Below are 27,948 nucleotides of genomic sequence, written 5' to 3' on the forward strand. Positions count from 1 at the left end.
GAGGCCAGCTTCTTCCTCCACAGGGACAGTGGGGTGGCGTGGGCATAGGCCTGGCCCATTGTCTAGGGGCATTGGTCATCTGAGCTCCAACCACAGGAGACCTAAGGCCCAAGGACTGCACCACCAAGGCACACTACCAAAGGAGCTCAGCCACTTCCTGGACTTCCTGGTCTGGATCCTGAAGTTATGCAGCTCTGCAAAGGGACATTCTCAACGGCAAGGCCTGGTGATCTCCAGTAACCCTCATATCCTGGTAGAACTCTGAGTGCAGCCTAGGAGAGCCACAGTGAGCCTTGTCTGAGGCAGCATTGAGGGGCAGCTGTAGGTGTGTGCAAGTATCACAAATCTTGGGCACAGTGATCCTACCCTGAGACACACATCCATATCTGGGAAGAGCCACCGTGTTCTCAGGGTGATAGGAGGGAAGGCTCAAAGAAGGTTCAAAAGAAGGGCCAAGGGCTTCTGAAGGGAGTTCAGAAGTCATGGGGATACAGCAGTTCTAAGGAGGCATCTGTGGTGCAGCAAACCATGTACCTGTGGCTCTCCTGTGCCCCTTACAAAGAGCTTCCTGCTTACCATTTATTTTCAGACAGGCCCAGGGAGGCTGAGGACTCAGATCTGACCACTCCACCCCAGCTACTGCCCAGAGCTGATTGACTGGAGGGAAACACAGCTTGGCCTGCAGCAAGGCCTTGTCCTCAGCAAAGGAGGCAGTCAGTAGAGGGGTCCAGTCACCAGGGTTTAGTCCAGGAGCCCTGGTCAGTTGATGGATGAAACTGAGGAAGAAATTTGGAGGCATCCATATGTCTGAGATTGAGTTTCTGCCTGCAGAGGCATGACCTGCCCTGCCACCTACCCAGGCTCTGTCCAGGAGAAGCTGGAAGCAAGAATGGGAGCCCCACCATGGCCTGGTGGCTCCCCAGTTTACTTTCCACTTTTTTTTTTTTAAGTGGTACTAGGATATTGAACTCAGGGCCTTGTACTTGCTAAGCAAGGTCTTTACCACCTGAATCACACCTCCAGCCCTTTTCGCTTTAGTTATTTTGGGGATACAGTCTCGCTTTATGCCCAGGCTGGCTGTGATCCTCCTATTTATGCTTCCTGCTTAGCTGGGATGACACGTGGACGCCACACAACCAGTCTTCATTCGATAAGATGGGGTTATCACCACATTTTGTTCATGCTGGCCTTGAACCACCATCCCCCCAATCTCTGGCTCCTGTGTAGTAAATTTCCTCTAAAGCACTTAAGTCCTGTCCACAGTCCAGTCAGCCCCATTAGGTGGGAATGCTGAGGGCACTGTGCAGGCCCTCTGGGGTCTCTGGCCTAAGGAAGATGAAAATATATCTATCAGAAACATTCCAGGAAAGGTTGCTTGTGCCTTCTTGCAGGTGGGCAGGAGCAGGCTGCTGGTGGAGTGTGCCTGGAGGATGTTCTCAGAGGTTCCCTCCTTGCAGGGACCCTCCACCTCTTGACGGTGCCGTGTCCTGGCCACAGGGCTTACCAATACTCAAGCCTCCAGCAAGCAGTCTGCCCTCCAAAGGTAGATTTTGTCTGATTGGCTCCTGACATAGTACAGCACTCCTTCTGTAACCCTCACAGTCTTGGTCAATTCTAGCTGATGGAAGAACACAAAAAAGGCCAAGCAAATATGAGAAGGAAGACCCCCTGGTGGCCAGCCCAGGAAGGTGTCATCCCCTGGATAGATGGTCCACAGCCCTCTGTACCTGCTGGCAGCTCAGAGAACTTGAGGAGACCCAGAGGAAGGCAAGAATGTGGACAGGAACCTCATCCATTTACTCTTCCTATGAGGTTGCATGCCATGAGAATCTTGGCTCCATGACGGCTGTGTCCCCAAAGCCTAGAAAAGTGTTGGGCCCCTTTTGCTCAAGGAAGAGTCAGTGCCACTGAGCCAAAAAACATCTGCCCCCACCCCTCCAGGATATCTTGTGGAAGTGACTTGGGTCTGACCTCTTCTCAGGATTGTGTTTCTGGCCAGTACTCTACTACCACAGAACAATGCTCAGTCGATGTTCTGGATAATACAGTCTCTTTTACTGTGTATTCAGCCCAATGTGGTGCCTCAAAACACTTGGAATGATTACAGGGTGACCAGAGGTATTGGAAAGACCCCATCCCTTGTCCACTCCAACTCCCTTCTCAGCAACTCCTAGGCTCTCTACTGGATGAATGGGCTTGCTCCCCCATGATGACAGACCTTGCTTCTTCCCTTCACTTTCCTTCAGGGCATAGCTCAGCAAATTGGCTATGGGGTTGGCAGCTCTGCAGTAAGCAAGTGGGAGCCTCAGCCACCAAATCAACAGGCTCAACTTCAGCTGCTTTTCTGGCTGGGAGGTCACAGAGCCATGCACTATTCTATCCTGACATCACAGACACCATAGGTGGCACCTAGGCAAGGCTGGGAGAGAAGGAGACTTGAGGTTGCTAAGTTCACCCTTACTGGGTCCTCTAATACAGAGGCCACACTTATCAAGAGGCAGCAACTCTTATTTGAGGGGGGGGGTTAGAAGACCTAGAAGCTTAGGGGTGCTGACACACAATGCAGCCATACAGTCCCCAGGCCTACTGGCCTGGACTGCCTACCCTTTCCCAGAGAATGGCAGCTGGCCTGGGGTGGTGTTCCACGGAGGGGGATGGGCCTCTACTCAAAGGCCCCCTGAACAAATAAATCTTGACTCCTCAGGTTTCTTAGGAAGCCATCTTCTGTCCTGCCAAAAAGATCCTCCACGTAGGAATAGAAGTCACCACACAGCATTCAGAGTACAATGGTCCATTTAGCCTACTGGTTCTCTTGGAACATGAATGTCCTCCCAGGAGCACAGCCCTAGCCCTGTAGGCCCTACTGAGCCAAGCTCAGCCCTTCTAAGTCCTGGAGCAACTTCCCCCAACCTCTTACTGGTAAAACCCAGTTCCCTATTGCCACAGAGACCACAACCAACCAGTTTATCCTGAGTCCCTGCATAGCCGGCTCCCCACCCCCCACCACCGCTTCCTCTACAGCCTCTGCTCTGTGGCCTCCTGGGCTTTTAAAGACTGGCAGAGAACTCGGCAAGCGTAGAGAGCTCTGGGTGTGAGTGATCTCAAGGGGCCCTAAAAGAAGTCCGAGGGTTCCGTCGTGAACGGCACTCAGCCTGGGAGAGTAGCCCAGTTCCATGACAGGTTTCCTCGGCAAGAGAAAACGGGGACCCAAAGAAGTTATGTGCCCAAGTGACACCTGAGCAACGAGGGACCCAGGCCGGTGTAGCACGACCGCTAGGCCAGAGGGGCCACGAGGAAGCGGAGTCAGACATCGTCGAGGGACCTGGGATAGCGGAGAGCCTCCAGTCAGGGAGTCGATGGGGATAGGCCGACCCCAGACCACGAAAGGGGCAACCTATCGCCTGAGCCCTCGATTCTCCCTGTTCTCGCCCGCACCGACGCTGCTGGGCGCCCCGCCCCCGTGTCCCTAGCAGGATATCCTGGGAACTGTAGTCCAGACTCTTCCCGGCACCCCCCCTCCCCTCCCCCGCTCTCCTCGGGTTAACCTGGCACCGGGTATCTCCAGCAGCGAGGTCGGGCCAGAGTGTAGGACGGTGCCGCCCGGGGACTACAATTCCCGGCGAGCCTCGCGCAGCGCCGCGCTGCCCAACGGGAGCTGTAGTCCCGGCGCGATTCCCAGCGCCGCGTGCGCCCCTGACGCGCCGTAGCCGCGGGCCCCGGCCGGGCGCCACGCTACGGAGGCGGCGTAAGGCGGGCCGGTCGGTCGGACTGCACGGGTGGGCACTACAGAGGTGGCGTAAGGCGGCCGGGCAGGGCGCTCCGCGGCTGAGGCGCGAGAGGCCGTCCGAGTAGCGCAGCCGGCGGCGAAGGGTGCTGCGTCGCCCTCCGGGTAGAAGTTGTGGGTCAGCCGACCGAGGGGCCGCGCTCCGCCCCGTCGCGGGCGCTGACGAGGCGCCGCCGGCTCGCGGAGGTAAGTCCCACTGGCTGACGGGCGGCCCGGACTCGGCGTGAGGGACAACGGCCCCGACCCCCGGCGCCCAGCCGGGGACAGTTGGCCGGCGGGCACGGGCTGTAAGGGCCCGCGGGGCCTGGTGTTGCGGGCGGGTCAGTCGAGGCCGGCTCCGGTGCCTCGGACGCAGGCGGCCCTTAGTGTCTTCCTGTCCTTGAGTGCCCTCTTCTCCCGGGCTAAGCGCTGGCCCTTTGCACGGGGACGTGTGTCGCGGGGGCGCCGTCTCCAGTAGCCCGGAGCTGCCCGCGGCGGCTCCGGGAGTGACGCGCACGGGGCATCCTGTGTGCCCCTGCCATCCCATACTTCCTCCTCCTGATCGCCTTAGGCTGCGCGAGAGAAGTTACATTGCGGGGTCCTGTCAGCCCTGTTTTTCCTGCTGGCTGCGATAGGGGCCTTTCTGGCCTGACCAGGGAGCCCCTCTTGAGTGGTTAGATGACCCTGGCTAGGTTAGGGTCCCCTTAGTGTCTGGAGCCTGTGACCAGACCACAGGACCTGGAAAGTAACCATGAGGCCCAGAACCTGTGAGACTAGGCCTGGATGTTTGGGGTCCTGCAACTCAGGAGGGTGTACAGTGGGAAGAACCTCTACTCGGGTGTAAGCCCTGGGAATCCCCTTTACCCAGGGCTGCGAAAGTGTGAATCATAGGTGCGGACCTGTGCTCCATAAGTGCTTACTGCTCCCAGAGTCTGTCCATCGGGTGGAGTGATTCTGTCCCTCCAGTCCTGAATGACTTTCTCATCTGTGAAAAGCTCAAGAGATGGTGTTTCCTTGGCCCTAGATGCACATGGGGAACCAGGTCTCTCTAGTCTGGTGGGTAGGCAGGTCTTGACAACAGCTCTGTCTCTCTGTGGGGTTATATGTTGTGCTTCCTCGGCCGTCCTGCCCCAGCAAAGAGGATCCTTTTTTGTCCCCTTTATTTTATTGCATCTGAGAATTCCTGGAGCTGCTTGAATGGCAGACAGGCAAAAGACCTTGAGGAAGGCAGGTTTAAACCTTGGTGGGCCCAAGGCTCAGAGATTGCACAACTTTATGGAACTTACCATCAGAGTCTCTGAGAGCAGGAAGAACCTGGCCCCTGACCTCGCATATGTGTGAAAACCTCACCCTGGCATAGGGAAGATTGGAATCTCCCTCCCACTCTACCCAGGAAAGCCATGTGTTGTCCTACTTTTTATAGTGCTAAGACTTTTGAACATCATACCCTGCCTACCCTAAGCTCTCCTAGCCCCTGTCTTTGTTTATTCTTCCCAGGCCTTGGGACACTCTGATAACTCCTGTCTTACAGATGAGGAAACTGAGGCTGAGAAACAGCAGTTGCTGAGAGGGGAAGGGTGGAGAGAGCTGAGGCTCCAGATCTCAGGCTACCTTCTGATTCTGCCACTTTATTTGTGGCAATTTTGAAAGAAGGGGTTTGGTGCCCCCAAAACCTTCAAAACTACTTACTGTTCATGAGCTGGTTGGTGAAGAGCTTGAAGGAAGGCAGAGAAGCCTGTGGTGCAGTCCTACGTGATGCCTTCTCTCACTGCATCAGTTATGGACTGATGCTGAGAACCCAAACAATAAAATGAAGTGGGAAAAAAACTGGGCTCTTTGAAAAACACATCTACAGAAATCTGGGAATGCCAGTGACTTGTCATGTCCTCATTGTCCTACCCTGCTGTGCTTCCCTGAACTGAGGCTGAAATGACTTGACACACAGCTGTGTTTGTTGTTGTTTATGGACTGGAATTTGAACTCAGGGCCTCACACTTTTCAGGCAGGCGTTCTACAGCTTGAGCCACACCTCAGGCCTCACAACTGTGGGTTTGATTGGTCTTTTTATTATATGCTGAGGCTCTGGGCTCAGACCGTGAGGATGGACACTGCTTGCCCTGGGGCTCTCTTCTGCCCTCTGCCTAGCTGCATACTTTCTTGTTGCCCTGTTCTCTATTTCCCACACCACACCTGCTATGGCACCTGGTGTAGTAGGCACATCCTGAAGTACAGTGTGCTCCTGTTTCTCTCTCCTAAAGCTCTAACTCCTCTCCAAACTCCTCAGTGTGGATACAGGCTCTGCTGTCTGCCCTTCCCCCCACCCCACCCCCACCCCAGACCCTTCCCACCCCCATTCCCTGCTCTGTCCGAAAGGCCTGTGCTCACTCTGATGTCATCCTGGCTCCCCCCATAAGGATCTGTTGGCAGCACTCAGGCTCCTCTGGTCATGGTGTCCAGCTGCTTAGAGGGCAGGCCTGTTTCTGTTTCTTGGCAGGTCCTGGTGCCCAGCTTCGTCCAGCCCCACATTGAGCAAGTAGCCAAGGAGCATCCTCAGCTGGCTGCTTACTGTAGGCATCTCAGGTCTTTCAGGTCTGAAGTCTGAGGGTAGCTCCTAGGTTGGTTCAAAAAAGCAGTATTGCTGCCTCTGTGGGAAGAGGGGGTGGCCACACTTGACCTCAGTCTGAGTAAGGAGTGAATTTGCTGACCTGTGTCCCTTGAGTGAGTTGCTAAAAGGAGGCTGTGGGTTGAGGCTAGACTTAGAGACCTGCTCAGCCACACCCTTGTCATTCTGTGAGTTGCAGCATGACTGGATGGAGACCTTGTGACTAGTGGCCTAGTGTGGGTTCTGTGTGAGACACAGTGCTGCCAGGACAGGGTCTGCTGCTGGGCTGATGGGTGGAGGGAGTGTGGGGCTCTCAAGATGAGGCATGAGGCCCTGGGCAGTCTGGCTGTTCCTTTGTACTGTTTTGCATCAGCTGCCGCATGGAAGCCAGCAGTATGTCCGTCCCTCCTGCAAAGACTCATCTGATACCAGGGCAATCTCACTTGAGTCTTCATGTCATGAGACCATGTGGGACCTGCTTTGGTCTTACCCTCCTGTCCCAGCAAACGCACCATCACAGCTCTAATGTCACATATCCAGTATCTCAGCTTCCCTGATGGAAGAGGGCTGCCATCCGCACCTCCTTGATGGCCAGTCTGGAAGTGGTACCTTGTTAGAGCTTTGGGATATCAGGAGAAAAACAGGTTGATAGTTGCTGTTTGAAAATGTCAAGATGAGGCACACCTACTGTAGAATCAGTACAGCTCCTGCTCCTCAGGAAGGGAAGGGAGTGTGCCTCACCACAGAGGGAATGCTTTTCACCCTCCTTCCCTGTTCTTGAAAAAGTTGCCCTTTGGGATTAAGGTCACTCAGGCAGGTTGAATCTTTTGTACCCTCTGCTCCTTGTCCCATCCTGTTCCCCATCCCCCTTAATGGGAAAGCAGCTCTGCTGCTTTCTGGAGCCCCTGCCCTTCTGAAGAGGTGGAGAGGCTGGAGCTCAGTGGGGAAGGAAGTACCCAGAGGCCTCTGGGTCCAGGATTCTACATTCCCAGGACTCCCTGCCTACATCTCTTTGGGTCCAGCAAAGGACTTGAGTGTCCCTATAATTCTTGTTCTGCCATCTGCAGAGCCACCAGGCTCCCTAGGCCAGGACTGCTCCTGCCACTAGGAAGTGCCAAAAACAAGAGTGCTTGGGGCTGGCAGAGTGGCTCAAGTGGTAGAGTGTCTGCCTAGCAAGCGCAAGGCCCTGAGTTCAACCCCCAATACTAAAAAAAAGAGTGCTTGTTTTGAACCTCTTTTTCCCTGTTAAAAATTATATTCTGTGTTAAATAACATTGAACTTGTGAAATAAGCTGGGCACTGATGGCTTATGCCTGTAATTCTGGCTACTCAGTATTGAAAAAAAAAAAAACTTGTGAAGTAAAAACTGAGGTTCTAAATATGTTCCTGTTTTCTTGACATACCATTTTGAAAAACATAATTTCCTTTTTTGTGATGTGTAATTAAGGTGATATGCAACTCTAAAGACATAGAAGCACATACAGGGATAGCCTCCCCCCTCACCCTCCCAGAAGGCAATGGGAACAGCAAGTGGATATCCCTGCAGACTGACTGTTCTTTCCTGAACCTCCAAGGACACCTGTCCAGAAGACCAGGCACTGAGTTCACTTGATAGAGCATTGGTGGGTCTCAGAGCTGCTCTGGACAGGCTGATGGCTAGAGCTCCCAGTTCTGTTTTGAGACCTGGTCTCAATTCTTGACTTCCACCCCTGAGCTGTAGCTGGAAGCTTGGGGATCCAGAAGTGCTTGACAAAAATAGAGAAATCTAGGACTCTAGGGTGAAAGCCTCTTCATAGTGCATTCTAGTGTTGGCTCCTGCTTGGAAGGGTGAGAGAATTCAGGTAGGGCATGCTTCTTTCCTGAGGCTTCTGTTCCTGTACTTGGCTCTTGGGTGGGCATTTTTATTTTTAGTAGAACCTACATGGCTCACTTCACTGAAGTCAGCAACATTGTGCCTGCGCCCTGCCTCTTCTGTGCTGGTGGCTGGTGGTGGTAACTATCCCCAACATTGTTCTCATAAGAGGGCAATGACTGAGCAAGTGCAGGAGGCTGCAGTGGGACTTACACAGGACCCAGAAAGGATGGGATGGGGACATATGAGTTTCTCTCCAGCCCTGGTAGCTCCTGCCATGGTAAGCAGATGCAGAGAAAAGCAAAGCTGAGCCTGAAGCAGTGGTTGCCTGTTGGCAGTTGGAGTGGCCAGGTGGTACCAGGACCTGGGTCTAGGGAATCTGGTGGTTGCCTGGCAGTTTTCCCTGACCCACCTGGGACTTTTCTCTGGCAGTGCCCAGGAAGCCCAGGCTCCTTTGCTAGCTAGGGCTGACTTGTGGTCCTATCCATGGACTCTTGCCTGAGATTTATTCCTTATAACAGAGCCAGGCTGAGGGGAAGTCAAGACAATCTTGAATAGTCCCCTGTACCATCATGGCCTGCTAGAATTGGCCACAGGCCTTTTTAAGTGAGCTAGACAGGTTGTGGGCCTTAGACAAGGGCATCAAGGAGCTGACTAAGCCGGTACTGTACTCCCTCCTCACCCCCGCCTTCTGATTTCCTTTGGTTGTGGAACAGATGTATCTTTTAAAGGGAAAGGGTTTCTGGGCAGCTTTACTGTTTTATCTCTGAGTGAGATAGTGAAGGCCTCCAGGTAATCTGGCTGTAGTCCTGTGCAAGGGGGCCACGTGGCCAGTCAGAAGTGATTTCTAAGACTCTGGCTTGTACAGATAAGCCCTGAGGCCACATTTGGCATTCCTGGGTCAGAGTGCAGACTCTTGCAGTAGGAGCATACCCTCTTGGTGTTTGCTATAGTCACCAGCCTGCTTGAAGGCCCCCTTCCCCAGGCAGCAGCCAAGTGCAGATAGAGGCAGCTTGCAACCCGTGTGACCTTAAGTTAGCCAGTTCCCAAGTGCTGTGACTCATTTATGAGTTTCTTTGGGCTATAGAACTGTTGATGGATTAGCACGGTTGGGGTGCTACAGAAAGAGGGTACCTTTCTCTCTGACCTGGTGCCCAGGGCCCCTCCATAGATCCATGGTTTGCAGCTCTCTAGTCTGCTGCTCTTCCCTGCCAGCCTGATTCTCACAGCCTTTCAGTAACCTCTTTGGGAAAGCCACCCTGCCTGAGGCTTGAGGGCTGTGGTCCTGTCATTCAGGACTCACTGTGAGGACAGACCTGGTGGGATCTCACCTTCTGGGTGTCCTCCTGCCACCTGGGCAGGAGGTCTTTCCTGTCCCCTGCCTGCAGCCCTCAATGGAACCCTCTCCATATCCCTGGTAGGAAGCTGCTGATGTGGGCACGTGAGGGTGCTCCAGCCCTGTGAAGGGGCTTTCACCTGTTTTCAGTTCTCATGGTGGGTGAAAGTCACAATTGAGTCCTCCCCTGGGTGGGTCCTGGCCTGGTTTCTCAAAGGGCTGAGGGAGACATTTCATTCCCTGTCCTCAGCCCTTCTTCCTTACAAGGCAAAAGCTTCATTTCCTCAAGCCATTTCCTTGAGGTGGCCTTGGAATCAGCCAACCTCAGGCTGATTTGTGGGGCATTGACCAAGCTGCATCCCAGTAGAGGCTTACTGTTGCCTTCATATCTAGACTGGTGATCTCATGGTCTGTTGGATGTGATTTTGGGTTACAGTGGGTAGCCATAGGTGCCAGGCTGGGATGGGACCACCACTGTCCCTTTGCCATTCCTCATATCAAGTGGGGGTGATACTGGATTTGACCAAGACAGGGTGGGGATTGTCAGCAGAAGTGGGGAGCTCCATTGTGCTCTCCCCACAGGGCAGGCATGGGAAGCACCCTGAGCCTGTCCTATGTCAGATGTGGCAACCATCTTCACTGGACAGGCTGTTGAGACCCACCATCAGATGGCACTGGGGGACAATGGGGTGGGGCTGTTGGTGCCACCACCAGGATGGGGCCTTCTCACTGAAATCATGTCCCTGCCTGGCCCCACACAAAGTCCCAAGGAGGGATTGTCCTGGGTAGACATGATCCTGCTGTCCTTAGTGTGTGCAGCATGCAGGGCACATCTCACACCATGGCTGGGGATAAGCCACTGGCCCTGGTAATTAACATCTTGTCCTTGCAAGGTAGTGGCTGCCCCACCTCCATGCTTCCCTGAGGCCAGATCTAGGCCACCACCCCATTTAAAATTAGGACAGCAGTTTCCAAGTGAAAGCAAAGGAGGAACTGGCCAGTCATCTTGGGGTGGGGCAGACATGGGGCCCAGGGCTGAGCAGATACAGAGTCCACCTGAGTGAGAAGCATGCATCATTGTCCTCCGTGTATCCTGCTCCTTCCCTCCATGAGTCCAGAGGCTGGTGTGGTTGTGGTGCTCTGACTTTTGCCAGGTGTTATGCAGTAGTGAGAAGGTTAGTGCCTATAGCGAGGGTCCTTGAGCATTGCTGGTTGCCATGTCCAGCCACCTAAAACAGGCTGGCATGGAGGGGAGGCTGATGGATGTTGACTGAGCTCAAGAACACATGAGTAGAGAGCAGGTAGGTCACTCATCAGAGTCTGGGGCTTTGCCAGCTAGCAGACCCTGAAGAAGAGGGATCCCTCTGGAGGGCAGCTTGGGCTGTCACCCAGGCTGGGAGCCATGCTGTGCTCTGCTCTGAGGTCCTTGTCCTCCTGTCTAAAGGACAGACTGGACAACACTACTTTGTGGAAGATCTCACCTGTTCCCTGGGTTATTCAGGCTGTGAACTTGGATTGACCTCCCCTCTCCCCCCTGCCTTCGTGTGAGTACTCCTCAGGATCCCTGCCTAGCACCACATACTTATTCACTGGTGTGCTTAGGATGGGGTGGAGGGGACCTTGGATGGGGCGATCTCAGACAAGTGGCATCACCTCTGTGGAGGGCTGGCCAGAGCTGAGTAGAAATCAGCTCTGCTAGGCTAGGTCTCCTGGGGTTACTGCTAGATTTTCCCCATTCCCTCAGAAACCCCTGAGGACAGTTCTCATCACTCCAGAAGGAAGGCATGTAGAACCTTTGCACAGCTGCCCACCATACAATCACAGGGAACACAGAAAGACTGGGGCCAATAGCTGTAACCGTGGAAGACCAGCAGAAAGAGAGTGGGTTTTAAGAGATGCATTTATATCAGCTTCCCACCCTGCAATGTGTGCCCCACTCCAGCCAAGGCTAGTCACTCCCTGGGGAGCTGAAATTGTACCAGTTGTCTTTTCTCAGGGTTCTGGGGCAGACGTGGGACTTAGCCAGTCAGGGCAGGGGCTCCTCACCCCCCCCCCACGGGAGTTCCTTCTTCCCTGGCAGCAGATTAGAGGTGGCTGGGGCAAATGTTATCCTAGGGATCCTGAGAATGAGTGCTGTTCCTGCCCACCTCTCCTCTTTGTTCTGCGTACTCAGCAAGAGGATATGATATTGTCCTCATTCTCCCAGGAGAGACCTACCCTACCTCCATGACAGGACTTGTCCCCTTCCCATCAGAATCAGTTTCCCAGGCTGGACCCAATTCAGGGAAGGTGTCCCCAGTGAACAAGCACAGGGGAAGGAAGACATGCCCCACTGAGCAGGTGGATACCATCTCTGTCCTAGGCCTACTAGATTGGTAAGGGGCAAGTGGGGCCCATGGGAGCCATGCTTCCAGTGGCATTCAGGCTCCACCCAGGAGCCTGGTATCTTCTTCCAGGGTAGGGGCAGGTAGGTGACCCCTAAAGTGCATGGTTCCTGCTTTCACAGTGAACATGGGCAAGGCCCAATGTTGGCAACAGAACAGCTCAGGACCCAGTTATGAGCAGTTTCTGCCCTGATTGCAACTCCACTGAGCTTGGCTCCCCTCACCTTGCCTACCCCCACCTTCCCAACCCCCACCTTCCCAGGGTTTGGCTGTGAGTACCAGAACTGTCAGGGCCCATTTTCCACAGGAAGCGCCTGTGTGCAGGGGTTCAGCAGTGTGGGGGGTTGCTCTGGCACCAGTGCATAACCACAAGAGAGGTAGGTGTCCTGCATAACCCTGGTGATGTGGGACTGACAGCTAGGGATTATGCTTTGCTGGTCATCTGGCCAGAAACCTCCCAGCAACAGCAGCCTTATGGACTGAAGCTCACTGCTGTACCCCATGTGGAAGCCACCAACACACAGTGGCTTCAGAGACCCGAAAGAGGCCACGTCCATGTTGACCTGGAAAACAGTCCAAAACTCACCCAGCCAGGCATAGTCATATGCATCTGTAAGCTCTTGGCATCTGAGGCAGAGGACAGAGAGTTTAAGGCCAGCCTGGGCTTCATAGTGAGACCCTGTCTCTAAAAAACAAAAACAAAAACAAACCTTGCTGGGCGCCCCTGGCTCACACCTGTAATCCTAGCTACTCAGGAGGCAGAGATCATCAGGAGGATCGCAGTTCAAAGCCAGCCCAGGCAAATAGTTCCCGAGACCCTAGCTCAAAAAAAAAAAAAAAAAAAAAAAATCACAAAAATAGGGGTGGTAGAGAGAGTATACCTCAAGGTATAGGCACTGAATTCAAGCCCCAGTAACACACACACACACACGCACACAAACCCTTGACCAGAAAAAAGACACTCAGTAATATCCTCTCTGATGATTTCATACTAATGGTACAATATTCTAGATACATTGGGTTACAGAACTGGGGACGGCTCGAGTGGTGGAGCACCTGCCTAGCAAATTCAAGGCCCTGAGTTCAAACACCAATACAACCAAAAAAAATGTTCATTAGCTATATTAGGTTACACAAAGTATGTCACAGTTCTTTTTATTTGTTCATTTTGTTTTGATTGGATCTCACTGTGTAGCTCAGGCTAGCCTCAAATCCTTCAATCTAACCCCCTCTAGGTCCTGAGTGCTGAGGTTATAGGTGTGGGCCACCACACCCAGCTTTACCTGTTTTTGCTCTTTTTTTTTTTTTGACCATCTTTAACTTCTAGGTAACTTGAACCTCTGCTGTGCTGTCTGGCTTGCTCAGACTAAGAACACTTGCATCTCTTTGGGCTACTTGATCTCTAAAAGCAACCACAATATGTAAACGAATGACTGTAGCCATATCCAATAAAACTTATTTGTGGATTGAAACTTAAATTTCATATAATTCTCACCTCCCATAGTATATTATTTTCCTTTTGATTTTTTTCTAGCCATTTAAAATACAAAAGCTGGGGTTGGGGTTGTAGTTCAGTGGCGGTGCCTAACATGCACAAGGGCATCAGTTCGATTCCTAGCACCACAAGAAAAAAAAATTGTAGCCAGGCGCTGGTGGCTCATGCCTGAAATCCTAGCTACTTGGGAGACTGAGGTCAGGAGGATCTCGGTTTAAGGTCAGCCCTGGTAAATAGTTCACGAGACCTCCATCTCGAAAATAACCAAAGCACAAAGTCCTGGGTTCAAACATCAGTCCCACCAAAAACAAATTGTAAAAGTTGCCTGGACTTGGCCCTCAAGCCATTCTGCATACTCTGTGACCCTGCTATGGACCATAGTGTATGTGCAGTGCCTGCTTTGTTCACGGGGAAGGTCTAAACAGCCATGGTTTTGCAGGGTCACTAGGCCAGCCAGGGCCAGTCCCTTGTGAGAAGCCAACACTGAGTGAGAAGGTGGTCAAGTAAATGTTATTGTTGCACAGGGGACCTGGATGGTTCTGATTGAAGTCTGATGGCAAGAGGTTACAGAACTGTGCAGGCCTCATGGCCTGAGAAATGTTGGGAAGGTGCTGGGCTTGGTGCTACTGGTTCTCTCAAATGTCAGGTGCTGGCTCTTGAAGGGGCACACAGTCCCATTGCCTGCCATGTAGGAAAGCCCGCACTTTCCTCCAAACCTACTTGTACACTGAGAACATGTCCTGTGGCCCCTTTTTCCATCTCCCCCCAGTTCCATCCTGACATCAGCTTCAGTATCCTGGGGGCTTACTCAGAAACCAGGAAAAGGACTGTTAGTGGATGACAGTAGACTCCAGGATAGGGACGACTTAGGCCAGGCCAAGCTGCTAGTCCACCTACAATCAAAAGGGCAGCATGGATGCCCACTGTAGTCCAGACCCCTGAAGACCCAGGCACCCCATGTGTGTCATCCTTGGGCTGTCAGGTCCTTCCTGGCCCAGGGTTGACACCCTCAGGATGTGTTTGGTTTCAGCTTTCTTGGCCAGCAGGTGTAATGTGGTGTCTTCTGCAGCACAGGCAGTACACCCAACAGGAAGACTGAGGGGCTGGCCCCTGTCCACAGGCATGGCCAATCTCAGGTTTCTTGTGTTTCTCTGGGTCTGGAGCCTGCCCAGGGAGTATGGGTTTGCAGTCAGCTGCTGTCCTTTTGAAGGCACAACCTGGTTCCAGGTCCCTAAGTTTTCCTCTGGACTTTGATGTCTCCAAGTACCCTTCTTTGAGGCCTGAACCAGCCCTGCCATGCCTTCTGCTCCCTCCTTTTCTTTTTCCTTTGGCTAAATGCTCCCTTGCTCCTTTTTTTATAGTAAGGCAAAACTGTGATCTCTTTTCCAACTGAGAAGCAAAACCCCTGTGAAGACCAGAGATAAATTGGGTGTGGTGGGTGTTGATGGGTCTTTAGGGTTGGGGTGAGGTGATGTCCTGGGACCCCAGTGTCCCAGGTTAGGGGTTGTGGCTACATGAGGTACTGGCTTTCAGCCCCCAACCTTCACCGACTTGTGGGGCCAAGCTGTGGGAGGAGCCTTGTGCTGAATACGCAGGATCAACTCAGGTTCCTACTTCTGGCTCTCTCCTCACCCACCCCAGGCTTCTTGGCAGCTGGGAAATCCTCCCAGGGCCTAAGAGCTTGGTTTATGTGAATCACATTTGTTTCTTCTCTCTTTTTATTCTCTCTCTGTTTATTTTTGTTGTTGTGTCACTGACCAGCCAGCTGCCCTGTCTCCAGTGTGGGCACTCTCCTCTCTCCATGCTTCCGTTCACGTGCTGTTGGCCAGAGGTGACCAGGCCCAGCTCTCAGCGTGGCCGCTGTCAGGGGGGCCATGGGGAGCTCCGCCTCCTCCCTGGCTGCCGAGACCGAGTCGGACCACGGCTTTCCAGGGGGACCGCCCTACCCAGGGCCCCCAGCAGCAGCTGGCTGGTGTAGGAGCAGTCCTGGGGGGCCTGTATGGGGGAGTGCCCTGGTCACCAGACAGCACCCACGCCCCCGGGCCCGAAGGTAAGAAGGTGGGGAGGGGCTACCCCAGAGGGGTCTCGGGCAGGAGGCCTCTTTTTCAAGGTGTCCCTCCTTGGCAGAGGTGCTTGCTCAGAATTGGGGTCCCTATTTCTCAGGGCTCTCTGCAACTTGCTCTTCCCAAAGGTGCAAGGGCTGAGAGGCTCTGGGGTTGTCTCCACTTTTGGCCAGGCAGGTCTTGAACCCTCCTCCTGCCTGGGGTGTGTGGAACAGCCCACCATTGGGTAGTGCGTTCCAGTGGCCTATGGTGCTCCTTTGAAAGCTGTCTGGATACCCTCTTGGGATCAGCAACCACCAGCCCTAGACCCTGTGACTGGCACACACTTAATACTGGCTTGCTTCCCATGGAATTTCAGGACTGGACTCTTTCTGCTTGCCCTGCTTCAACATGCCCCTTCTTCAACATGGCCTACAGAAGATCATGAGACTGTGGGGTGTGGAGAGCTACTGTGGCAGACCTTCACCTATCAGCTTCCTTCAAGCTGTTCCGTACCCTTAGCTGCCTGTTGGGAGGGGGTCTGGTGCTCTCCCAACACTAGGGGCTCAGGCTTGAGGCAGATGCAGCAGTAGTAGCTCTGCTCCCTGCACAGCTCTGGGTTCCACAGGAGACATACTCTTGGCCCCCTTTCTGAGGCACCTGCTGTGTGTTCATGGCAGTGACTTCCCATAGACAGCTTAATTCACCTGCCTGCCATCTGCCAGCATTGGGAAGGGGCAGGCATGGAGCTGTGGGCAACAGGCAGGGGATGGACCTCCCAGGATGACTTTGACACCAAGGTCTGAGCTCCTGGCAGACAAGGGACCTGAGGGTGTGCTGAAGGGTGTCACAGGCTGCAGGAGAGTCCAGAGTCTGAGTTACCCTTATGGATGGGAGCCATTGGGAAACTCAAGGTCCACGGGCAGAACTGTTGCAGGGACCCATGAGGGGCAGAGTAGCCAGGCCTGGTGACTGTGGGCAGGATAGGGTGCTTTTTCACATTCATGGGACAGCATTAAGAGTTTGTCCCCAGTTCCTCTTGTCCACACTACAGTGCTCCAGAGAATGCCTCCCTATGTCTTTAAATAGCTTTGTTGAGATAGGGCTTTTGCACTATCAATTCACCTGTTATAAATTTCTGATTAGTTCCTAACTGTGTGCAGACGTCCTCATGAGCCATCCGCATGAGCCAGTTTGCAGCATCTTTGCACCCTAAAGAGATCTCACCTGTTTGCCGTGACCCACATCCTGGCCCTACATAGCCACTAACTGCTTCCTGTCCATAGGTTTGGCTTCTCTAGAAATTTTACGTGAAAATCACAATACGTAGCCTTATGTGTGCTTCCACTCAGTGTAAAGTTTTCAAGCTTCATCCATATTGCTGCATGTATCAGAATTTCACTTCTTTTTACAAATTAGTATTCTATTGTGAGGCTAGATTACCTTTGGTTTACCTGTTCACAGACACTTGGTTTGTTTCCACTTGGCTTTTATGAAAAATGCTGCTGTGAACATTCACGTAAAAGTGTTTGCATGGCCTGTGTTTTCTTTGTCTTGAGTAGATCCCTGAACCGGAATTGCTGGGTTTGATGGTGAGTTTATGTAGTATTCTGAGAAATTGCCACACTACTTTTCCAGCAGCTGTCCCATTTTTCTATTCCCATGGGCAGTGTCGGGAGGATTTTGTACCCCTGTTCTGGACACTGCATCTAATTGTCTTTTTAACTTTAACCATTCTAAAGCATGTGCAGTGGTGTCTTACCTGCTTTGATTTGCATTTCCCTAATGGTTAATGATGTTGAACATCTTTTCATGTTTTTAGTCTACCCATATATGTCTTTTTTATCCCATTTATTTATATCCTGAGGAAAAATGGTGAAGAGTAGATTTGCTGGGCCCAGACTGTGGCTTTCTGTGCTGCAGCTGTGCAGTGGATTGCATTCTCAGTGTCTTGTTGGCAGGCAGTGCTCCGGCAGTGAACTTCACCACACACATGTAAGAGAATGGCTTTGCTACTTTTATTTTTCACTAAGTCCATGTGAGCAAATGAAAGCTCGAGGTTTTTAAATCACAAACTGTTTTTGGGCAGGTCCCTTTGAGGTGGAGGGGGAGAAGGGGAGAGTGCCGGGGGGGGAGGTGGAGGGTACCTGAGAATGTGGTGTCACTTTTCCTTCACCCATGCCTCTGCCAGGCCCCTCCCCTGATCCGGTGTCCCCAGTAGCCACTCGTTCTCACTGTATGTGCCCTGGGCCTTAGGGCACTTACTGTCTGCCACCTGGGCAGTGGGCACCCAAGGCAAATTGGGAGGAAATGCTGTTAATAACCTTGAGGATCTGTTAATAAACTTGAGGAACACTCTGGAGATGAGAGGACATTTCCTGGGAGCTGGATACGGCAGATGGGAAAGCTGGTGATGACATTGCACTGTGGTCATTCGTCAGGCCACACGTGGGGGCAGCAAGGCATAAGCATGGTAAATGGTCTGGTAGATCTTTTCCCGGCTCTAATGGAGCAATGGGTGTGCTAGGAGAGGCATGGGGCTGAAATCAGCAGTGGTGGCAGCTCCTGACATCTCTGAAGAACTGCCCACCTGGGTATGCTGCATCATTGACTGTTAAAGTCTCACCACACCACAGGAGCACAGGCTCTCTCCCCCAGGTGTCCCCTCTTGTAGGGATGAAGAGGAAGGCAGCTCACAGACTACCTGAGACAGTGAGACAGCTGTGTCTCATGCTTCCTCACCTGGGTGGTTAATATGTAAGCAATTGATTCAGCACTGCCTACCTAGGAACGGACACACCCAGGAAGGCCAACCAGGCCCAGGAGAGTGGCCTGGTGTCTTCCCCCACCCCAAAGGGGACCAGTGGTAACTTTGGAGAAAAGCATACCCTTTCACCCCTGGACATTGGGCAAAAGCCTTCAGGGTGTAGTATACTACAAGATGGGGGGAGAAGCTGTCAAACCAAGCCCATCACCCTGCAGGAACTGACAGGTCAGGCATGAAGCTGCACAGTTGGGCAAGGGAATATGTCTCATGGTATGGGTTAATGGGCCAACTGCTTTGGAAGCCCAGCCTCAGGTCAGGTGGCTCTGACCAAAGTCTTGTGGGTGGGACAGTCACTTGGATTTTCCTGAGAGGGGAAAGGTCTTCTGTAGGTGCTCATTTCCTGGTTGCTCAGGTGGACTTTGTCATGCAGCCCGGAAGCTCATGGCCTTCCTTTGAATTGGAGCTGAACATTGGCAGGCTCAGGAAGCTGAGGGCAGAGCAGATGCTCGCTGTGGACTTCTGGCAGGTGCCTCAGTTTGCCCTCATTCGTGAGCCAGTGTTCTGTGAAGGTGGAATTGCTTCTGTGTCCTGCGGTACAGGTGTGTCAGGTCTGAGCCTATGTGCTACATGATTTGGGAGCATTTCATGTTAAGAATTTAAAAGAATCTTTTTTATTTCTGTTGATGGGGATCAAACCCAGTGCCTCACACATGCTAGGCAAGTGCTGTGCCACGGAGTGACACCCTAGCTTGTGTTGAGAATTCTGGAAGGGCTTTGCCACCTGTCTAAAGTTTGGTTTGAGTCTTCAGCAACTGACAAGGCTTTTACTTTCTGGCTTTGGTGGTGTTCTGTCTTTGTCTGCTGATTCATTAGGGATTTCAGGTCTCTGAACCCTTGGTTGACTCCCAGGCCCTGCAGTGTAGGGGGTGGACGTGGATAGTGGGCACCAGAGGGAATGAGCTGAGGGGGGTGAAGGCTGGGGCGCTGTCAGATCTTCGCAACCCAATAGTCCTAAGCCCCCTTACACTTCAGTCCACACAATGCAAAGGCCTGGGAGATGGCCAGGTGGAATCTCTCTGGTCCCAACAGACCTCTTCCAGTCACAAAGGGGCCAAGCTTGCCCTTCTATCCAATTTTCCCTGTTTTCCAGGGCCAAGTTGATCTTCAGGCATTATTTTCGCTTGAAACTTCCCATACTGCAAACAGAATCTTCCTGACTTGGCTCATCTACTGGAATGGCTCCCACATCTGTTGTGCCCTGCCTCTCCTTCCTTGCAGGTGTTGGCCAGGCCAGCAGATGCTATGCCTCAGGTTCAGCCAGACCCAGGCAAGGCATTGGCCACATCAGCTGGTTCCTGGGGTAGACAGGGACCTATACTCCCTCCTTCCTGGTGTTTCTATTTATTTTTTGTAGTACTGAGGTTTGAACTCAGGGCTTACATCTTGAACCACTCCACCAGCCCTTTTTTGTGATGGGTTTTTTCTAGATAGGACTGCAGGAACTATTTGCCTAGGCTGGCTTCGAACAGTGATCCTCCTGATCTCTGCCACCTGAGTAGCTAGGATTATAGGCCTGAGCCACTGGCACCCAGCTCTTCCTAAATCTGTGCCAACCTGGGATTGAGACAGGGTATATTCCCCAGGGAGGGGAACCCTACATGGGGCCTGAGTCTTCTCTTTGGAGACTCCTCTTGGGGATTGGGCTGCAGTGGGTCACACCCTCTCTACTGCTCACTAGGAAACTCCAGAATGCCCAGTTTGGAGCCAGAAGCCCACCAGTGAGTGATGACTGTGTGCAGGTCTCCGTGTAGGCACTCAAGCTTTGACCCAGAGCACTTCTCCAAGTGGGGGAGGGGAGAGGTCTGGTTGTTACCAGGCAGCCCTGGGGCTTTTCCAAGCACAGAGCCGGAAATCAAAACTGACCTCTGGTCCAGGCTCTGAGGCCAGCCTAGTACAGCTACTGGTCTAGGGTTCTAGGGAGCCCCTTCTGTCCACTTGGGCCCTGCCCACTGTCGGCAAGGCTGTGGGCAGTTCATCAGCTCTGCCACACAGGGCCAGGCCTGGCTCTGCCTGTCTTTCCTTTTGGCATTCAGCCTGCATAAGGCAGGTGGCATCTGAGTCGGCTCTGAGAAACAATCACATTGCTTGGGGAGGATTTTTTTGTTTGTTTTTTTTCTGAAAGGGCGAGTTTTCTTTCTTCCTCAACCAAAAGGGTTAGAAGCATGAGCTTCATGCCTCATTGTAAGGAGCAATTGATTTCCCTGCAGGCAGATAAACCAGTCAGTTTGAGATGAGGAGTGTGGAGATGCCTCAGCAACTAAGCACCACCATGGGCCCCAACAACCTCCCCATCCACCTGGAAGGAGCAGCAGCCCAGCCTGGTGGGAGGTGGTCAGACCAGGAACCCCTTAATGCAGAGGGCTGCACTCCACGTACTGTGTTCTTGCATCCAGTCTCAAAGCTCAGGGAGGAAGGGTGTGTCATGTCTTCAGGACGGTGCCTGGTGCAGGCCTCCTGGCCCAGTCCTTAGCCAGATCCTGGTGCTGCCCCAGGGACCAGGACCCAAGAAGTCTGCCCTACCCCGACAGGTGAGGTGCCACAGAACTGAAGATCCACCCTGTTGGTGGCTTTAGGCCGTCTGTTTCTGATGGCAGCTCCCTACCCTCCTGAGCTCTGGGCAGCCATGGCCTGACCCTGCCTGAGCCACCATCCCATGTCTCTGGCTCTACAGTTGAGCACAAGCACCTCCTCCCAGCCTTGTTGCCCTCTCTGGCAGGGTGGTGTCCTGCTGCTCAAGGGATATTATGACCACGTTGGAGCCCCACTTAGCAGTGTCTTCCCTTGCAGCCACACACACTCGCCTGGGTCTATGGCCGCTGTTGGGGAGTGGTCCTGTGTGCGCTGCACCTTCCTGAACCCGGCTGGCCAGCGCCAGTGCTCCATCTGCGAGGCCCCCCGGCACAAGCCTGACCTGGACCAGATCCTTCGACTCAGCGTAGAGGAGCAGAAATGGCCTTGTGCCCGCTGCACATTCCGGAACTTCTTAGGCAAGGAGGCCTGCGAGGTGTGCGGCTTCACCCCAGAACCCGTGCCTGGGGCCTCCCTCCTACCCATTATCAATGGGGTCCTGCCCAAGCCACCTACTGTCCTGGTGGAACCAAAGGGCAGCTGCAAGGAGGATGCAGGCCTTGTGCAGACAACTGGGCTAGTGGCTGTGGAGCCAACTGGGGGGTTCCACAAGGATGTGGAGAAGGAGCAGGAAGACGAGGGGATGGGGGCAGAGCCAGAAAGTGGCTGGGCCTGCCAGCGCTGCACCCTGCACAACACACCCGTGGCCAGCTCCTGCTCCGTCTGTGGCGGCCCCAGGAAACTGTCACTGCCCCGGATCCCCCCAGAGGCCCTAGTGGTCCCTGAGGTTGTGGCTCCTGTGGGCTTCCATGTTGTTCCTGCCCCACCCCAGCCTGTCCTTCCTGGAGGAGGTGCCGAGCCTGACCCTCCCTCCACTAGCCAGGGTCCCACCTCTGCCGATCAGGAGACCCCCAGAGTACCGCCCTTCAGCCCCTTCTCACCTACCCTGCAGAACAACCCTGTACCCCGAAGCCGCCGAGAGGTTCCTCCCCAGCTTCAGCCACCCGTGCCTGAGGCTGCTCAGCCTTCACCCTCTACCAGCTCCAAAGGGCCTCCCCAGGGCCCAGGCCGCTCTGTAGCTGGGACCTCCCGCCTGGCAGAGCTGCTATCAGGCAAGAGGTTGAGTGTGCTGGAGGAGGAGGCCCCAGAAAGCAGCCCTGCACACTGTGAGGCCTGCAGCTCTGTGCCAGGCAGCGACATCATTGATCTGGCTGGAGACACAGTGCGCTACACACCCGCCAGCCCCTCCAGCCCTGACTTCACCACCTGGTCATGTGCCAAGTGCACGCTCAGGAACCCTACAGCAGCCCCCAGGTGCTCAGTGTGTGGCTGTTCCAAGCTGCATGGCTTCCAGGAGCACAGCGAGCCCCCCACCCACTGCCCTGACTGTGGCTCCGACAAGTCTGGCCCCTGTGGTGGCTGCTGTGGACGAGCCCCTTTAGCACACAAGGCTGCCCACCTCTTACCTGAGCGCCCTGGCCAGTGGGCCTGCCCTGCCTGCACCCTGATCAACACACCCCGGGCCAAGCACTGTGCAGCCTGCCACACACCGCAACTCCTGGTGACCCAACGCCGGGGAGCCACGCCCCTGAGGCGCAGGGAGAGCGTGCATGTGGAGAAGCGCCGGCAGACAGATGAGGGCGAGGCCAAGGCACTCTGGGAGAACATTGTGGCCTTCTGCAGGGAGGTGAGTGGCCTTTTCCCCTGATCTGAGAACCAGCTTGGCCTCCTGAGTGCTGTTCCCTGCTTGTGAGCAAATGTGACATCCACCCCCCACCACTCATTTATCACTCTACCTCCGCCCCACACTTAGGAGGTGCCCTGAGCCCCCCTATGTAAGCCTACAGGGAGATGGGATGCAGTGATGCTGCCCAGGGCAACATGGAGGCCCTGCTAAAGCTCCAGGCCAGGACACCCTCAGGGTCTGTCCCTTTGAGCCTTAGAATTTCAGCCCCAGATGGCTTCACCCTCAGGGCGAGCAGCTGGGGCCACACCATCTCCCAGGGTCACACACTTCCTGGGACCCACTTGTCACCCAGCCTGTGGTGTCATGGCCAATTGGCCATGTACACCTACGTCCACTCAGAATCAGCCTAATGGTGAGCCCTCCACACAGGGCAGGGTGACAGCACTGAAGTCTAGGCTGCACTCAGGTCTACCCCATCTTTCTGGGGCTCTCCTGGGAGAGTAGGTCTTGCAGGGTGGGATCATTCTGAACCTAAGGCCACCCTGCCCAGGCTAAGTGTCTGGCCATGGTCCTTGCAGAACAGCGTGAACTTTGTGGATGACAGCTTCCCCCCTGGTCCTGCATCTGTTGGCTTCCCAGTGGGCGACAGTGTCCAGCAACGTGTGAAGCAGTGGCTGCGGCCCCACGAGATCAATTGTTCTGTCTTCAGAGACCATAGTACTGCGTGGTCAGTCTTTCATACCCTCCGGCCTTCAGACATCCTGCAGGGCCTGCTGGGGAACTGCTGGTGAGGCTCCAGGCTTCTGCCAGGGCCAGGTGGGCCCAGGGAAAGATGGGAAGACAGGGCATTCATCCAGATATGGGCATCTGGTAAGGCTTCCTGGCTCCATGCAGGTTCCTGAGTGCACTAGCAGTGCTGGCCGAGCGGCCTGATCTAGTTGAACGGGTGATGGTTACACGCAGCCTGTGCGCGGAGGGTGCCTATCAGGTGCGGCTATGCAAGGATGGCACCTGGACGACGGTGCTGGTCGACGACATGCTGCCCTGTGATGAGGCTGGCTTCCTCCTCTTCTCGCAGGTGAGACAGCCAGGTGTGGGGCAGGGTGGGGGTGTGGGACAGCCTGTGACTCCAGCCCCTTCCTCAGGCACAGCGAAAGCAGCTGTGGGTGGCCCTCATCGAGAAGGCGCTGGCCAAGCTGCACGGCTCCTACTTTGCCCTCCAAGCAGGGCGTGCTATCGAAGGCCTGGCCACGCTCACTGGCGCCCCCTGCGAGAGCCTGGCGCTGCAGGTCAGCTCCACTAACCCCCGCGAGGAGCCCGTTGACAATGACCTCATCTGGGCCAAAATGCTGAGTTCTAAGGAGGCTGGGTAAGAGGGGGGGTGCTGCCACGATCTGCAGCATTGGGAGGAGAAAGTGGTGGGAGAAACGGGGGGCATTCTCTGACTGCACCTACATCTCACAGGTGTTCCAGCACAGGCTGGCCACAGCTAAAACCTGGCCTAAACTCAGCCCCAAGGCTGTTGTACCCACTCTGGGAAGGCCATGTTCACCCCTGGCTAGTGAGAAGAGCCCAGAGCCCATCATCTCTAGCTCAGGCAGGCAGCATCAGCCTGTAGAGGGGTCCTGTGGAGATCTGCCATACCCTAGCCAGCTTGTGGGCCTCAACCACTTGAGGCCCTTAGTGCTGAGACCCCTGCCCTTGCAATCCTGAGCAACACCATGGCTCACTGCTGGGTCCCTGAGCCAGCCCCCAAGCCTCCAGGTGACCATTCTGCCCCAGCCCCAGGCTCTGAGCGTAGGTGCATTTCTTGAGTGCATATGGTCCCTCACATGGGTCCCTGGGACCTTGTCTTCCACAAGTAGGGAAGGGACCCTCCCCTCTTCCCTGCCTGCCCCTCCAGTGAGGGTCACTCTGCCTGCACAGGTTCCTCATGGGCGCCTCTTGTGGCGGAGGCAACATGAAGGTGGATGATGCTGCCTATGAGAGCCTGGGCCTGCGCCCTCGCCACGCCTACTCCATCCTGGATGTGCGTGATGTCCAGGGCTCCAGGTAGGGGCCCAGCTGGCTGCAGGTGGCCGAGCATATAGACACGGGTGGGAGCTGTGGGGGCACAGTCATGGCCCTCAGTCCTGTGGTCCACAGGCTCCTGAGGCTCCGGAACCCCTGGGGCCGTTTCTCCTGGAATGGTAGCTGGTCAGACGAGTGGCCACACTGGCCAGGGCACCTACGGGCTGAGCTTATGCCACACGGCAGCAGCGAGGGTGTCTTCTGGATGGAGTACAGCGACTTTATCAGGTACTGGATGCCCTCACCCTTCTCTCTTGCTGACAAAGAGAAATAGTTTACAAGGAGGGAAGGTTTATTTTGGCTCCTGGTTTCAGTCCATGGTTGTCTGGCTCTATTACTATGGGTCTGTGGTAAAGTAGAACATCATGATGAAAGGGCCTGGACCTCATAGTAGCCAAGAAGCAGAGAGACAGTCATGAAGGAGCTGGGTCAAGATATACCTTTTAAAGGCCCACTCCCAGTGACCTACTTCCTCCAACAAGGCCTATTCAGTATGAACTCATCAATGAGTTAACCCATTGGGACAGATAGCATCCTCATGATCACTATAGGCACCTCTCAATAGTGCCACCAGCTGGGGATCAAGCCTTCAACACATGAGCCCTTTGGAGGTATACTTTGAATCTAAACCACAAAAGGGCAGCAACCAAGACAAGCACTTCCCTCCTGGGAGAGTCTTTCTCTCTCTGCTGAGGGCTCCCAGGGTAGGGGATGACCGGGACTGTCAGAAGACAGTGAGACAGAAGGCCTGTGGATGAGTACAGCAAAGGCCCACAGGGTATGTGCCATGTGCCAGAGGCTGGGGCATGGGACTGTGCTCTGCTCAGTGGCCTTATCCTCACCATCCAGGTACTTCGACTCTGTGGACATCTGCAAGGTGCAACCAGATTGGCAGGAAGTGCGGGTTCAGGGCTGCTTCCCGAGCACAGCTAGTGGGCCGGTGGGCGTAACAGCACTCACAGTGCTGGAGCGTGCCTCACTGGAGTTTGCCCTTTTCCAGGAGGGTAGCAGGTGCGTAGTGGGCAAGGTGGTCCATCAGGCTGGGAGCCCCCGGCCATAGCCACACAAGGCCCCAGCCTGCTATCTTGCCTACAGACGCTCAGATACAGTGGACAGTCACCTACTGGACCTGTGCATCCTGGTGTTCCGGGCCACCTTTGGCAGTGGTGGCCGCCTGAGCCTGGGCCGCCTCCTGGCCCACAGTAAACGGGCTGTCAAAAAGTTCGTGAACTGTGACGTCATGCTGGAGCCCGGCGAGTATGCCGTGGTGTGCTGTGCCTTCAACCACTGGAGCCCTGCCCCACCAGGGCCCCCCACTACAGTGCAGGGTAACCACTCCAACCAGACCGGAGGCCCACGCCCACCTCTCCCCTGTCAAAGTCCCGCAACCCACCCCTGGGAGGGCTGCCAGCTCCCTCATTCACACCCTCCCACAGCCTCCAGCCCCTCATCAGGGGTCCCTCGGGGTGCCCCCGAGCCACCTGGCCATGTGCTCGCAGTATACAGCTCCAGGCTAGTCATGGTGGAGCCAGTGGAGGCACAGCCAACCACACTGGCCGACGCCATCATTCTGCTCACCGAGAGCCGGGGCGAGCGTCATGAGGTGGGTGGGGTTCCCCACGTAGTGAAGGGTAGTGGGTAGGCATCAGCATAGTCCCAGTCGCACCTCACACTGCACCTGTGCCCAGGGCCGCGAGGGCATGACCTGCTACTACCTGACGCATGGCTGGGCAGGACTCATCGTGGTGGTAGAGAACCGGCATCCCAAGTCCTACTTGCATGTGCAGTGTGACTGTACCGACAGTTTCAACGTGGTGTCCACACGTGGCAGTCTGCGTACCCAGGACAGTGTACCGCCTCTGCACAGGTGGGCACCCACTCCCACCCCCAGCCCCATGCCCCCTCCTTGATCCTCACCTGCCCTCTCCCCCAGGCAGGTTCTGGTGATCCTGTCCCAGCTGGAGGGCAATGCCGGATTCTCCATCACTCATCGCCTTGCGCACCGCAAAGCAGCCCAGGCCCTCCTCAGCGACTGGACATCCTCTAAGGGCACCCACAGCCCCCCACTCACACCTGAGGTTGCTGGTCTGCACGGGCCCCGGCCGCTGTGACTGCCACACCCTGGAGCAGAGGCTGTGTTCAGACCACCAGCTGTCCCCCCCCCCCAAAATGCACTTTATGAGGGAGACCCCGATGGAGGATGCTTGAACCAGAATCTCAGGACCCCACCCAGGGAGCTGCTGGCCAAAGGGACAGCTTCCCCTGGACCCTCCCTCTTCCCCTTCCCCCCAAACTCTCTGAGTACCCTCAGTCCCCTGGCTAGGCCTCCCAGCTGCCAAGCAGAATACCTCGAGCCAGGTGGGCTGTGTGCCAGCCTCTCTGACCTGCCAGCCTTGGGGACAGTTTCAGGTTGCCAGGGCCAAGTTGGGGCTGCCCTTTTCCATGAGCCTGGGGGATCTCTGTTCACAAAACCAAACCTGAAGATCAGAGGCCAAGACCTCTCCCCACAGTGAATGCCAGGACTCCCCTTGTGGGGATCAAAATCAATGGCTTTCCCCTCAGTTTGCCCCAAACCCAGCTCCCTGCCCCAATGAGATGAGCAGGGTTTCTGGAGCCCTAGCACATGATCGAGCAGTGCATTCCAGGAAGCAGGCACCTGGCGGCCACAGGCCCACACTTGGGGACAAAGGGCCTCATCCAGCTGCCCCTCCCACGACACTATGCAACTCCTGGAATGCCTGCCAGGATTGAAGCCATGATGGGGTGGCAGGCCGGGAGCCAGGCCCAGCCTTTCTGCCTGGAGAGGTGCTTGTCCTCAGCACCCCTGACCTTGGTCAGCTGAGCCAAAGTGCAGCAGAGGCCTGGGCCAGCCACATCACAGGCATAAGCAGGGTGCAGGGGCTCTCCAGCCCCCAACTGGTAGACAAGGGAGTTGAGTGCCCACCTGCCTGACATCCCCCAGCTGCTTGTTGAGGCCAGAGTCCTTGTCTGCCATGTGGACACCTGAGTCCAGCTTCTTGGGTCCCTACCTGGCTGCCACTGTCCTGCATCCCCTAGACCCCAGGTGGCCAGCCTGCCCACAGATCTCACATCTGTGGGGCTTGCGGTATTTTTACACCTAGAGAAAATTCCCTTCTTCCCACTGGGCCTCCTTTTACTCTGAGCTGTGAATATTTTTAACCCTGTAAATACAGCCAGCTCTTCAGACACAGAGACTATTTTATCAGCTGTCAATCCCTTCCCTGTTCCGATGACTCCATGGGCGGTTTCCACTCAGGCTCCAAGGACCAAATAAAAGTGTTTTGTTTTGTAAGGGAGGCTT

The 27,948-nt window shown here is 54.8% G+C and overlaps 1 protein-coding gene across 10 annotated transcripts; it reads left to right on the top strand.

The window, feature by feature from the left end:
- Positions 1 to 3,832: 3,832 nt before the first annotated feature.
- Capn15 (calpain 15) lies at positions 3,833 to 27,939 on the top strand. Of its 10 annotated transcripts, none has more exons than XM_020176631.2 (13): positions 3,843 to 3,970; positions 15,194 to 15,482; positions 21,089 to 22,556; positions 23,135 to 23,343; positions 23,451 to 23,634; positions 23,702 to 23,925; positions 24,483 to 24,608; positions 24,687 to 24,854; positions 25,476 to 25,637; positions 25,722 to 25,954; positions 26,063 to 26,229; positions 26,315 to 26,493; positions 26,560 to 27,939. In XM_020176631.2, exons 2-13 carry the CDS (start codon positions 15,307 to 15,309, stop codon positions 26,735 to 26,737), a joined length of 3,474 nt encoding a protein of 1,157 aa, XP_020032220.2. In that variant the 5' UTR covers positions 3,843 to 3,970; positions 15,194 to 15,306; the 3' UTR covers positions 26,738 to 27,939. The 10 variants fall into 10 exon arrangements, with proteins under 10 accessions (XP_073915886.1, XP_020032220.2, XP_020032228.2 ...); XM_020176639.2 differs by having other exon boundaries at positions 24,702 to 24,854; XM_074059788.1 differs by having other exon boundaries at positions 21,089 to 21,305; positions 21,822 to 22,556; positions 25,722 to 26,229.
- Positions 27,940 to 27,948: the final 9 nt, after the last annotated feature.

The sequence above is a fragment of the Castor canadensis genome, chromosome 17, assembly GCF_047511655.1.
Source record: "Castor canadensis chromosome 17, mCasCan1.hap1v2, whole genome shotgun sequence".
NCBI classification, from domain to species: Eukaryota; Metazoa; Chordata; class Mammalia; order Rodentia; family Castoridae; genus Castor; species Castor canadensis.

What these genes read in the sequence shown, in the direction of transcription:
- Capn15 (XM_074059781.1), top strand. Translation starts at nt 15,307, where the DNA reads ATGGGGAGCTCCGCCTCCTCCCTGGCTGCCGAGACCGAGTCGGACCAC. An exon ending in CCACGCCCCCGGGCCCGAAG is followed by an intron (nt 15,483 to 21,088) that starts GTAAGAAGGTGG and finishes CTTCCCTTGCAG; the next exon opens with CCACACACACTCGCCTGGGT. An exon ending in GAGTACAGCGACTTTATCAG is followed by an intron (nt 24,855 to 25,475) that starts GTACTGGATGCC and finishes CTCACCATCCAG; the next exon opens with GTACTTCGACTCTGTGGACA.